Source organism: Etheostoma spectabile, chromosome 2 (genome assembly GCF_008692095.1).
Source record: "Etheostoma spectabile isolate EspeVRDwgs_2016 chromosome 2, UIUC_Espe_1.0, whole genome shotgun sequence".
In the NCBI taxonomy this organism is placed as follows: Eukaryota; Metazoa; Chordata; class Actinopteri; order Perciformes; family Percidae; genus Etheostoma; species Etheostoma spectabile.
This window is the reverse complement of record NC_045734.1, coordinates 4,376,976-4,389,356: the sequence shown is the minus strand read 5'-3', so window position 1 is coordinate 4,389,356 and position 12,381 is coordinate 4,376,976. Positions and strand designations below refer to the sequence as shown.

General features: G+C 39.7%; 2 protein-coding genes across 4 annotated transcripts in view; one reads left to right on the top strand and one right to left on the bottom strand.

Annotated features, from left to right (window-relative positions):
* Window positions 1-1,462: 1,462 nt before the first annotated feature.
* Window positions 1,463-6,755, bottom strand: LOC116701406 (nicotinate-nucleotide pyrophosphorylase [carboxylating]). 3 transcript variants are annotated; one of them, XM_032535119.1, is made up of 5 exons: window positions 6,696-6,755; window positions 4,177-4,437; window positions 3,191-3,501; window positions 2,291-2,422; window positions 1,463-2,209 (listed from the first exon to the last, which is right to left on the bottom strand). In XM_032535119.1, the coding sequence occupies exons 2-5, from the start codon at window positions 4,427-4,429 to the stop codon at window positions 2,000-2,002; spliced, it is 906 nt and encodes a 301-aa protein (XP_032391010.1). In that variant the 5' UTR covers window positions 4,430-4,437; window positions 6,696-6,755; the 3' UTR covers window positions 1,463-1,999. The 3 variants fall into 3 exon arrangements, with proteins under 3 accessions (XP_032391010.1, XP_032391001.1, XP_032390991.1); XM_032535110.1 differs by having other exon boundaries at window positions 4,177-4,472; window positions 6,696-6,749; XM_032535100.1 differs by having other exon boundaries at window positions 4,177-4,487; window positions 6,696-6,730.
* A 960-nt stretch (window positions 6,756-7,715) lies between these two features.
* Window positions 7,716-12,381, top strand: part of ppp1r12c (protein phosphatase 1, regulatory subunit 12C) — a 22,508-nt gene continuing 17,842 nt past the window's right edge. Inside the window, exons 1-4 of the mRNA XM_032539829.1 lie at window positions 7,716-8,086; window positions 9,731-9,905; window positions 10,019-10,149; window positions 10,547-10,665. Of these exons, the coding sequence (XP_032395720.1) occupies window positions 7,881-8,086; window positions 9,731-9,905; window positions 10,019-10,149; window positions 10,547-10,665 (631 nt within the window). The 5' untranslated portion in view covers window positions 7,716-7,880. The remainder of the gene's footprint in view (window positions 8,087-9,730; window positions 9,906-10,018; window positions 10,150-10,546; window positions 10,666-12,381) is intronic.

Sequence of the window (12,381 nt, the reverse complement as noted above, 5' to 3'; positions counted from 1 at the left end):
GTCATTCCTGCCTGTGGCCATCAAACTTTATAACTCTTTCCTCTAAGTTTCTGACACACAGACACTTAGACTCTTAGAGAGGTTGAAACTGGACATTATTATCTGTATTATTTGTTTTGTGCAATAACATTGGCCCGAAATGTATGCAATACTCAACTGCTACAATTATTATTATTATTATTATTATTATCATTGTTACTTTTCACCATTGAAATTCTTTAATTATGTTAATTATGTAAATACTGTATAATAACATTCCTTTAACTATTTAAATACCGTACATATCCACACTCCTTATATTTATTTATTTATATTTCTACTGTGATATTTATACTATTTGTACGACTGCAACACAGAGTTTCCCTTCGGGGATCAATAAAGTATTTCTGATTCCGATCATGATTCTGATCTCAGGACCCCCTGGAGGGAATCACTTCACATCTGGCACATCTGCATGTACGGCAGTACACAAAAAATCAGCAAACTTTTCTGTAAGTTACCAGCTAATGGTAGCGGTAGCTAGCTAACTTGGTTGGCAGAAAACTATACAAAATATTTTTAGGAAACATTTTCAATTAACTTTGAAGTGAGAAGCTATTCTTCATAGATTTATGTAGAATCAAACTTCTTTTTGCAACCAGTGGAGTTGCCCCTACTGGAAATTAGATAAAATGCACGTTTAAGGAACTTCTGTGGTGTGTCTCAAATTGTGCACTTCTTTACTTATACTAGCACTATGTGAGTGCACTAGCACTCACATTGTTGAAGTGCGGTCAAATGCAGTGCATGTATATTTGGTTAATTTTGCAGTCTGTAATGATTTTGGTACCGTAATTTGACGTGCTAGCAAGCCAAACTTAGCTAGCTAACAGTGGCACAGTTTATTTTTTTATTTGATTAGGACAATGCACATTAATGAACATTTCTGTAAATGCGCCAGTGTTAGCCAATTGGCTAGTTTTCAACTGTAGTCCTACCTAGGATGCATGTCTTTTATGGTGGGAAGAAACAGGAGTACCCGGAGGAAACCCACGCAAACACGGGGAGAACATACAAACTCCACACAGAAAGGTTATTAGCTGGGGAAGCCACCATCCCCAATAATGCAGAAACCTGGAGGAGGGTACTTTTGCTGGTAGTACAGGTGGTACAGTATGTACGGTATGATTTTTCGCTAAAAGGAGTGATGACACGACAATCCTCTTATATTCGCGTAAAAAAGGGGGCAAATACAGGCAACAATAAACAACACCACATTCATTTTGATGAACAAAGCAGGAGGAGGAATGAGCTGTTGTGTTCGTCATTTTCGGTAAGTACATCAGGTCTTTGCGTGATTTGAGACAACACTCTCTCGTCAAATTTTACGCACTATGCAAGTAAGCACGTAGTGTACAAAGTGCACTTCGGTTAGTGCACGGAAGTGTAACAGAAGTGCGTGGTTTGAGACACACTACTGCATTGGCTTCATTTCTTTAGGCCAGGAACCTTTGTCCACTAGTTTTTAAAACCCATGGCTACAACACGGATACATTCTAGGGTAAGGGGAAAATAAAGCTCTGGGTTATTTGCATTTCCCTAAACCAATCACAATCGTCTTGGGCGGCGCTAAATTGAGAAGAAAAATGTCAATTGTCCTTTTATCCTGTATTTCTGCGACCGCTCTGCTGATTAGTTTTTAACATGTGACTGCTGTTCCTCTATGGCAACAGCGTTGCCTAATTTGTTTTTCAAGAACCATATGACATTGTCATTCGATGGTACATGGCTCTGGCAGAGAAACAAGTACAGTCTGGTTTCCTTTTTCATTTCTTCTTTTATTCTATCAAATGACCAATGACACAATGAGCCAACAGGATGTCACTTATTTCTCACTCTTTAGAAACAGTAGACCATTGTAGTTGCAGTACAATAGTTTTTAGTGCACACTACAAATCTCCTCTTCATCAGAACAAAATCTCACATATTTTTTTCATTCAATCAATTGACACAAAGATCATCATTCTTTGAGGGTTGAGTGAACAACAGGCTTTTGAACCTTGAGAGAAAAATCCACCACTGGGCAGCCCTGTGTTATGCAGCCCAGAGAAATGATGTCTACATGTGGAGAGAGATACATAGCAAAGTTCTCTAGAGTCACTCCTCCACTGGCCTCGATCAGTAGTGCTGGGAACTCCTCCTTCAGTGCATTAGCTGCAACATGGAGCTCCTATAGTTGGAGACAGGGTGGAGGGGGTGTATTATTTCATGTGAGTGAGTGGAAACCTGGCGTTGGAAAATGATTCTTTACCTGAGGTTGAAAATTGTCCAGCATAACAATGTCTGCTCCAGAGCCAGCTGCCTCTCTGCCCTCCTCTGCAGAGCGGCACTCCACCTCAATCTTACTGCTGAAGCCACACACTGACCGGGCAGCTTTCACAGCCTAGGGAACAAACAGGGTTTGTGTTTTGTTTTTTTCTCCATGTTCCAATATAATTTTTTTCTTTCCTATACCTATTCCAATATCTTTCATGGTCCCCAGAGGATGAAACCAATGACTTTGGCCTTGACAGCACCATTGGTTCAAAAGTTTCAGTTTGTCCGGAACTTTTGAATGGCATCCCCAGAAATCTTTAGCTTTATGCTAATTGCCAAATCTTAGCATGCTAACATAAATCCTACTAAGATGACACACACTAGTTACATTACCCAGAAACTAAGATAGTGAACATGCATAATGTTATATCTGCTAAACAACAGCATGTTAGCAATGTGATTAGCATGTTAACTCGTTGACATTAGCAAGTACAGCCTCAGAAAACTGCTAGCAGAGCTGTGGACTCTTTTGAACATTTCACACTTGAATTTTTCATTTAGATTTTGGAACCCTAAAACTACTGAACCAAGTATTTGAAAGTGGGGAATTGAAACATTACATTCATTTAAATAGGTCATTATAAAAGTATATACAGAGTGGTATTTATATCTACATAATGTGTTGAGTAAATGTTGCATTTATGTATTTTGTAGTTTTTTAAAATTCAAAAATAAAAATTATTATAGCCTTTTGTTGCTTTTTTTTTCTCTCCTTAACACTGCTTAAACTTCTTAACTTGAAGAGGTTAGTGGTGTTGTAGCCTACTTTCCAATGAACTGTAAGAACATACATTGTGAGAGCCATTTTAACTGGACCGGTGGTGCAGCTGCCCACCTGTGTGATACTTCCTGAAGCCCAGATATGGTTGTCCTTCAGCATCACCATTCCACTCAGGTCTTGTCTGTGCATGGACACACCACCAACCAGCATGGCGTACTTTTCCACCAGACGGAAGCCTGGGGTGGTCTTGCGTGTGCCAGCAACTTCTCCATGCCATCCTTCTGCTGTTGCCATTGCCTGGAGCTGAGTACAGCGGGTGGTGATCCCAGAGGCTCGGGACAGGCAGTTAAGAGCCGGCCTTTCCCCGAGGAGGAGGCACCTTGCTGGGCCTCTCACCACAGCAGTCAGTGTGATGTCATCTGGACCTGTGGAGGTGACATAAAGACATTAGTGTTCCTAAAGATGAGAGAGTTTAGAGCATGTGTCAAATTCAAGGCCCGCAGGCCAAACCTGGCCCCTCTCCGGTTTTAATCCGGCCTGCATATCAATTTACGTTAGTTACGACCTGAGGATATCATGTTTATTGTCATGATTGTCTTCATCTTTGTATTACTGTATATGTGTAATTTTTGTCTAGCTCTGTGTGTATTTTTTGTTTTATTTCTTCTTTTTGAGCGGAGCTGCTCGGGAATGCAAAATTATTTTTTGTGTAAACTGACAATAAAGTGGTATTGTAGTTGAACTTGTCACATTATCTTTCAGATTCTATTCAAGATGCTTGGCTGCTTTATTGCTCTCATTTTCAGGAGCATCACTTTTTGTCTTTTTATTTGATTTGCTTTTTTATTGAATGGCTCCTGAGCACCACTAATGTGTTAAATGTGGAAAATGGGAAATCTGGAAACTGTGTTGGTTTGTGATTTAGTGTTAGTACTGTAATGACAGTATATCTTTCATATGTGGTCTGTTGTGAGCTGTTTGACCAGTGTATCTTTTGTTATTTGTTACTGTGCATGGACGAGCGACAATTTCCCTCTCCAGGGTTTATAAACTTCTCTAATGTGATATATTGGTGCTTTGAAAGACTGCGTAATACCTACCAATCTCAGCCCCCTCTTGGTAAATCCAGTCCACGGTGCAGCCGACCTCAGTGAACACTGCTGTGAAGAAGGGGCTCCCTGCCAAGACGCTGTGTGGTGTTTTACACAGCAACCTCGCCTCAACCTCCAGCGAGCCCACACACACTCCGGCCGGGTCAAAGTTGGGTGTGTCCTCTGCTAGCCACTCCCGTGCCAGCCGGGTCAGAGTGTGAGGTGGGATGGAGTGTGCTGCTTTGTGTGAGGGCGGAGACATAGTGAAACCTGGTGATTGAGGAAACGTGTATTTTGTTGTTCCACTTAACACGGCAAAACTGAAATCAGATAGTGAAGTAAAATGACTCTCGAACTGCTGTCTGGTTTCAACAATAACAGATTCAGAATTCAGGTCTGAGGTACCCCCATAGCTCTGTCAGAATGAATGAATTCAAGTTGAGTACCCCTACACTGATTCCCAATTACTTAAACAGCTATTTTGTATATATTTGTGTCTGTATTCACTTTTTATTCTTATTAATGTTTAATATGTTTTTTTGTGTATATATGCACCTTTCACCCAGACAAATTACACATAGGGTGACTACTGTGGCAATTAACTCATTCTGATTATGATGTATGTTCCAAATGTTAAACACTATTTATTATATAAAAGTGTGTAGTGTTCATTTTTTCACACAATTGAACTGACCATATTTGGAGTGAAGCTGAGTGTTTTAGCCATACTTTTATCTAACTTTTATTATCAGTTTCTCATTTACTTTAAACAATTGATTTCTACCATTCAGTTCTTACTTCTACCTATTTATTTCTAGAATTTGTTCATTATTTTTTAGCGGGTCAAACTTCAGGGCTCACTTGCCAGTTTACTCTTACATAACTGCAACACCTAGTGTTCAGATGTTAAAATTAACTTGATGTTAATACTGTATGTGGATATATTATTTTAATCAAATCCTATTCTCTATTTTTAGTTGAGCTAATTTAGGTCTTTTCGTGTACCCATTGGCAACTGCAGAAGTACCCCCATGGGTATAAGTACCCTGGTTGGGTGTCACTGCTGTAGATATACAATTTGAAAGTTTAGCAATAGAAATGCATTGCTCCTCTCACCTTCCAGAAGAAAATGATCACCAAAGCAGATCTTACGCTGCGACAGACTATTTGTCTGAGTGACAGCTACAATAACAACAAGGGGGTTGTTGTTAAGTTATTAAGTTTTTGTCATTATAAAACCTCATAAGCAGGATTAAAAAAACAAGAAGCCACAAAAAGAGAATTTTAAAGAAATATCTATATATGGAAACAACATTCAACATTCAAATTCAACTTTTATGTCAAACTAGTACAAGGAAAGTCTTAAATAATGTGGAATGTTTTATTTAATATGAAAATGATTTGACTCATATGTTGTGGACTTCACAGTCACCAATCAAGCCAACTGAGCGCCCATGGGAGATTTTGCAGCAACATGCAGGACAGCGCTCTCCACCCCCGTCATCAAAACACCAAACGAGGGAAATCTTTAGGAAGAACGCTGTTCATCCCTCCAGTAGAGTTTCAGAGAGTTGTACAATCTATGTCGAGGAGCATTTAAGCTGTTCTGGAGGCTTGTGGTGAACCAACACAACACCAGGACACTTCATGTTGGTGTTCCCTTTAATTTGACGTGCATATGTGCTGCAACTGTTCACTTTGATCATTTTTGGTTTTGGTTTGGTTTATTTATAGATAAAGAAAGACAAAAGGGACCAAGGGATAATATATAAAAACCATGAACACTTTTTTCCAACTTAAGCTACAACAATGTAGACAACTAGTATACAAGGATTTATTACAACCAGTGGTGGGATTTAACTACATTTACTCAAGTGCTGTACTTCAGTACAAATTTGATGTACTTGTATTTTACTTAAGTATTTCCTTTTCATACCACTGACAGCTTTAGTTACTAGTTACTTTACAAATTTGCACACAAAACACATGCAGTTTATAAAATGTGATGTTTTATTATAAATTAAACTACCCAACAATTTACAGGTCTGTAAGTCAGCTGAAATGAGTAAACCATTAAACACAGAATTGTTTGGGTCGTTTCCAGTTTCTAAAATGTGAGGATTTTTACTTTTGATACTTTAAGAACATTTTCCTAATGATACTTGGATAATTTCCCTTAAGTAACATTTTCAATGTAACTGAGTATTTTTACTGTGTGGTATTAGTAATTTAACCTAAGTAAAATATCTGATAGCCTATATTATTAGACTCATGGTCCATAAAACAACAAAAAAAAGTTACAGATACACAAGACAGACACCAATTAAACAAGACAGCTATACCAGTAATCCCATAAGAGTGACTGGTATCGCAAAGCACTGAACCTCGGGTCAATCAGATGTGAATCTGAATACTTCTTCCACCGCTAATTACACCCACAGTATATTCTGTCACACTTGGACAAGTTCATAGTTGTCCAGTCCCAGATTGGAACAGCTAAAATGAATGCAAATGACGCATTTACTTACATCAATGGCTCTCCATTTTCTGTTGGTCCCAGACTGTAGAGTAGTAGAGTTGTAGTGCTGAGCACACAGAGCCACAGGGAAAAAATGTGAAATGGAATTTGACCCTGTGTCCATGTTGGAATTAACATTGATTGTTTAAACCAGGCTGATTCTCAGGTCAGAATGCACATTTGGATGAATGATTTGAGGTAAATTCAAGATTTTGAGTCAATGCCTACCATACACCAAGACTCTAAAAAGACTTTGAAAAGAGGAAGTCAGGCACTTTCTCATATCTAAAGACAATCGTCTCACATCTATACAATATGTCATAATCTCACAAAGTTTAGTTACAAGCTACAAGATTTGACTACCAAGACTTAAAACTTTAAAAAAAAGTTTTTTGACCACCTTACACCAAACGATTGAAACAATGGGGGCGTGTCCCAACTCTAGCTAGACTCCTGTGATTTCATTCATTCCAATATTGGAAATGTGTCTGCAACAATGGAATCGCTTGAGTCGGTTGGTGTAAGGTTGACATAAGCAACATACATGTATAACCTGCTAAATGCATGCTAACCCATAGGCTGTGCACAACAGCTACAATATGCAACTCTTTTGCATTTGGAATTTGTGTAAAATAATTTTCATTTGCACCCAAGCCTATGTCTGCAAAGTTTATGAAACAGGCTGTGCGCCAGTAATTAAAACATTTTGGATCTCTCTTGCTCTCAATGTGTGACCCAATGGTGTGGTGGCCAGCAGCAGTGTGGTGATTATGCACATGGAAGTTCTTGCAACACCAACCAGTGAAAAAAAATCAAATCAACTCAGCCTGCAGCAGACAAGATGGACTGCTTCTTTTTAAACACCTGGTGACTTTATGAACGCTTCTTATCTCAGCCTCCGGAACAGTGCTAGATGAAGACATACTTGGAGATATAATAATAGAAATAATCCATATATTCTACTCATGTTGTTTTGACAGTCTACTCTATGGTCTACTCTCTACAAAGAAGACCGGCGGTGACGTCAGACAGACAAGCCTGAGCAATTTTGCGCGCTCCCGATGCCAACGAACACGAGCCGAGGCTTCCTACACCATAGCAAGAACCAGGAAGTGAAAGTATACACATGGAGGGTGTGTCGTTCCCTGCCAGTGAATGTTTTATTTTTAAAAACACAGTCCTCCTCCGATAAATAATGGGGGACTCGGCGAGGACCAAGCGGCGGGAGCAGCTGAAGCGCTGGGCCGGCTCATGCACCGACAAAGCTCTGGCCGTGCCCAGGCGGAGGTGGCGGGGCGATGCCGAGAACGGAGCAAGGGAACCGGGGGCCGAGCTCAACGACCCGCCGAAAGACCAGCCGTGTGTAGGCAGAGATGAAATCAGCCTCTTCCTCAAACGACGGTGAGGAAACGTCTCCTGCCAAACCGTTTAGCAAAATCTGCCCGGCTAACAGCCGGCCAGCTAGCTTAGCTTAACATCAAAAGATAATGCTAAAGGAGGAATTTTGTGCGTGGGCTTGGACAAGGGCTGGACAAAATAAAATACCCTTAATGTCTTACAGTAACGTTAAATTAGACCGCATATAGTCCCCTCCTGCTAAATAACGTTTGCCGTTTATTTAAGGTCATAATGTTTTGTTTTTGTTGAAACTGTCAGTAGTCAATGGTCATTGCTGAGGCCACATTTTCTAGTGTTTGTGTTAGCTAACGTTAGCTAGCTAACAAAAAAAGTGTCTAGCACTGTGTTGCTAATTGACTTTTCATATCCTGATTTTTGGGGCTGCCATAAGATATAATTTTACAGTGCTTGTGTACAATACAGGCAGTGACTATCTCTTGTAAAGCTGACACATAGCTACCTCACTGAGAATGGGTGTTCAATTTAACGGCAACAGAATGCGTAATGGTAAGGAAGAGTCAACTATTATTATAACCTCAACCGCATTAGCAAAGAGTGGCAACAGGAAGACCCTCACCAACACTGACTGAAAGACACTTGCAGGGACATTTGTGTTACAACACACAAAAAACTATGGCTTCAGAAATGGCTATGTTGTAATCTTGTGTTATTTCATGTTTTTCTTATTGTCAAACAATCCCGCAAGAAGACTAAAACCAACCAATGAACTGAACCTACAGCAAGTATTGCCTGTGTGTTCAGAGCTGGTCTTGCATGTTTCCTTCCATAGACTTCCATTGTTGTCCCAACAACTTTTTAAAAAACATCAGTGACCACACTGTTGCACTGAATGACATATTCCTTTAGTAACATGTACAAGCCCACTGTTCCAAGAAATATATAATTTTCTCCTATATGAATATTGATTTTAGTCCTTTTTAATAAATTAGACTTTGTGTATAAAGATTTAAGTCTTTTGTAAGAACAAATAGCTTTGGGGCTGAGATACACAGGCAGGGTAGGGTTGCCTAAAAATATCAAGTGATGACAAATCTTTTGTGGACACGAACAGAACCGTAGAATATTGCCAGGCTTATTCTCTAACTAACCCCCTTTTCCCATGGGGCTACTGCAACTGTGTTGTAAGTAGGATAGCACAATTAATCACAGTTCTATCGAAATCGCAAAATGGACTATTGTAATATCCAAATCTCTGGAAGGGAAACATATTTGTTAAAGGCAAAATATGTGTAAAACCATTCTGAATGAAGTATTGTGGTGCTGCAGAGACGCCCCAGCCTATAAACCATATCATGCAGACTGCAGAAAAGATTTTGTTTGGTACAGATCCTTCCAAAAATCACACTATAATCACTTTTTAAATTTGAATACTTTTCAATGAAAATGAGAATAATGATACAAAAAGGATCATTCCCTCCAATTTTGTGAATCATATTGCAATCGCAATATCAGTCAAAGTAATCACAATTAGATATTTTCTTCCTATTGTGCAGCCCTAGTTGTAAATTGTCATTTTTGTCCATTCCCTTTTTGGAACACACTGGTGCTGCAAGGCATGTGTCTCTCTTCAAATTGACAACAGCTAACCAATGAGGTCATCTAGCTGCCTGTATCCCCTGTCTTTAGGAAAAGTGTGAGGTTTGACAGGGCTGCAGAGTTCCTGGCTGCCTGTGCCAGCGGGGACACGGAGGAGGCCCAGGTGATGCTTAAGGAGGCCAAAGAAACCAAAAGGATAAATGGGGAGGATGTGGCAGAAATTATAAACTGTTCCAATGCCGATGGAATCACTGCTCTCCATCAGGTGAGGCAGTTACTCCTTTTGATTCATTTGAATTATCAGTTGATGCTGAGATGAACGAGAAACATTTACAGTTGCATTATTTTGTCTTTTTTGTTGTCCTCTCTTCTACACAGTCCTGCATTGATGGCAGCATGGACATAGTGTCCTTTCTTTTGGATAATGGTGCCAACGTGAACCAGGTTGACAATGAGGGATGGACACCACTGCATGTTGCTGCCTCCTGCGGCCACCCCGACATTGCAGAGTGTGTAGTATATGTCTCTATAGTTAGCAGAATACAGATTTTAGAATAGAGCAGCTTAACAGCTATGTGTAATACAGTACTCTTTGCCACTTTAAATAAGTCTGAAAGCAGTGTGGGTGCTAAAGTATTTGAGCATTCAACAATACTTACATTGTTGTCCTGTTTGGCAGCACAACAAGTCAGCTAAAGCATGAGGGGGATGGCCTGACACACAAACGATTTAACAACTGGTGCACCTTTTTTCCTACAGATTCTTGTTCTGTGAATTATGCCTTTTGGTCTCACTTTGTACATAACGTGATAGGATTAGGTGCGCGTCTATTCAGAACTGGTTGTCCTTTTGTAAATGTTTCTGCACTTGAATGCATTCTCACTCTGTTCATGTTTGTTTTGTCAGTTTTCTTTTGCAGCAAGGTGCCTCTCTCTCGGCTGTCAACTGTGATGGTGATGTTCCTCTAGACATTGCTCTGGATGAGACCACTGAGGCCCTCCTTCAGGATTACACTCAGAGACAGGGTCAGTGCTCTCCTTTGACAACTACACATCCCTTTTTAAAAGGATGGGTTTTTTTTTCATTCCTATCTGTAGTAAATGTGTTTGCATGTCCTTTCAAATCTACAGTATAGGTTTTTGTATATGTTTGCTGAGCTCAATAGAAACAAGTATAAGATATGGAAAAGTCCATTTCAAAATCTAAAACAAAACTTTGTTTAGAGGTTTTAAGCAATTATTTAATTAGAAACTTTCAACGTAATGCACAGTAAAAGATAGTAAGATAGTGTTGTGGGCGGGACATTAAGTCAGACTCAGTGGTCAGTGAAACTGAAGCAGAGGGACAGACACAGAGCTGTAGCACAGCCAAAGTAGAACACTTTTTTATTCATTAACTTTATCGGTTATCAGAAAACGCAGATACAAATTAACTGCAAACTGCCAAAAACGGTCTATCCCTAGTTAGGAATATCTTTGTTGATGTGTACTTTACAGACTGGAAGATGGAGGATTTTAAGCAGTGTTATGTGCTTGAAACAAACTAGTTGACATCACATGTCGTCCAAGCACGAAAAAGTATTTGGAGTAGGGTAGTGAAGCGGGGCCGCCGACAACAGCTAACTGGAGAAACTGCTCAGACCAAGGCCAAACCGACTGCTTATGGGAAGGCAAAGAATAGTTGTTTTGTTGGAACCAGTGTGGGAGGAAGCATACGGGTTGTAAAGACTAAGTTGGTGAGTGTTTTTGCGTCAAAATTCAACCCAGATGTAAACTCGGAAACATTGGCTAGTTACTTGAAAGACAAACTACGTTGAGATGTAATATGCCAAAAGATAGAGGGTGCCCAAAGACGGTATAACTCCTTCAAAGTAAGTGTAGAATGCAATGAGGTGAGCGAAATGTATGAGCCGGAGTTGTGGCCGGAGGGTGTCTTTGTGCGGCGCTTCTATGAAGCACGTAAAACATTCGATCAAAGAAATGTAACAGAGAATATGAATGATGATGTGTCTGAGGATGGAGCAACTGCTTCAATGAAGACTGGACTATGAACTGATTATGAGAGTTGTGTCTTATAACTCGCGTGGGTTATGCCTTGGACAGGGGGCTGGGGATAAAGCGCGACGTTTTGTTATTGACAAGCTCTTAGAGAGTTCTGACATTTTATGTGTACAAGAGACTTTGCTACCCAAGCAAGATCTACATAAACTTAACTCAGTGCATGTTAATTTCTATGGAGCAGGTGAGTCGACAACAGGTCTAAGTATGGGAATAGTGCCTGGTAGAATACCTGGTGGGGTGGCCATTCTATGGCATAGGAAACTTGACCCATTGATTGAGGTGATATGTTTAGATGTGGACTGGGCCATAGCAATTCAAGTTGTACATGACAAAAACGTTTTTATTATTTTAAATGTTTACATGCCATATGAATGCTACAACAATGAAAATGAATATATTAATAGGCTAGCCTTTATCAAAGCCTTTATTTTGACAGTCTTCCTGAGCTGACTAGCTATAATAATGATAATACCAATGAGCAACACAGAAGAGTGGACTGGGCAAAGCTCACAGCACATGATCTATGGAAGTATAATGCACTGAGTGATGATAGTCTCAGTAGTATTGATATACCTCTTGAAGCTATTCTGTGTGGCAACTTAAAATGTATGAGTCAAAAACATCACAGTGATATGGGTATAATGTATGACAAAATTGTGAACAGTTTAATTAATGCTAGTA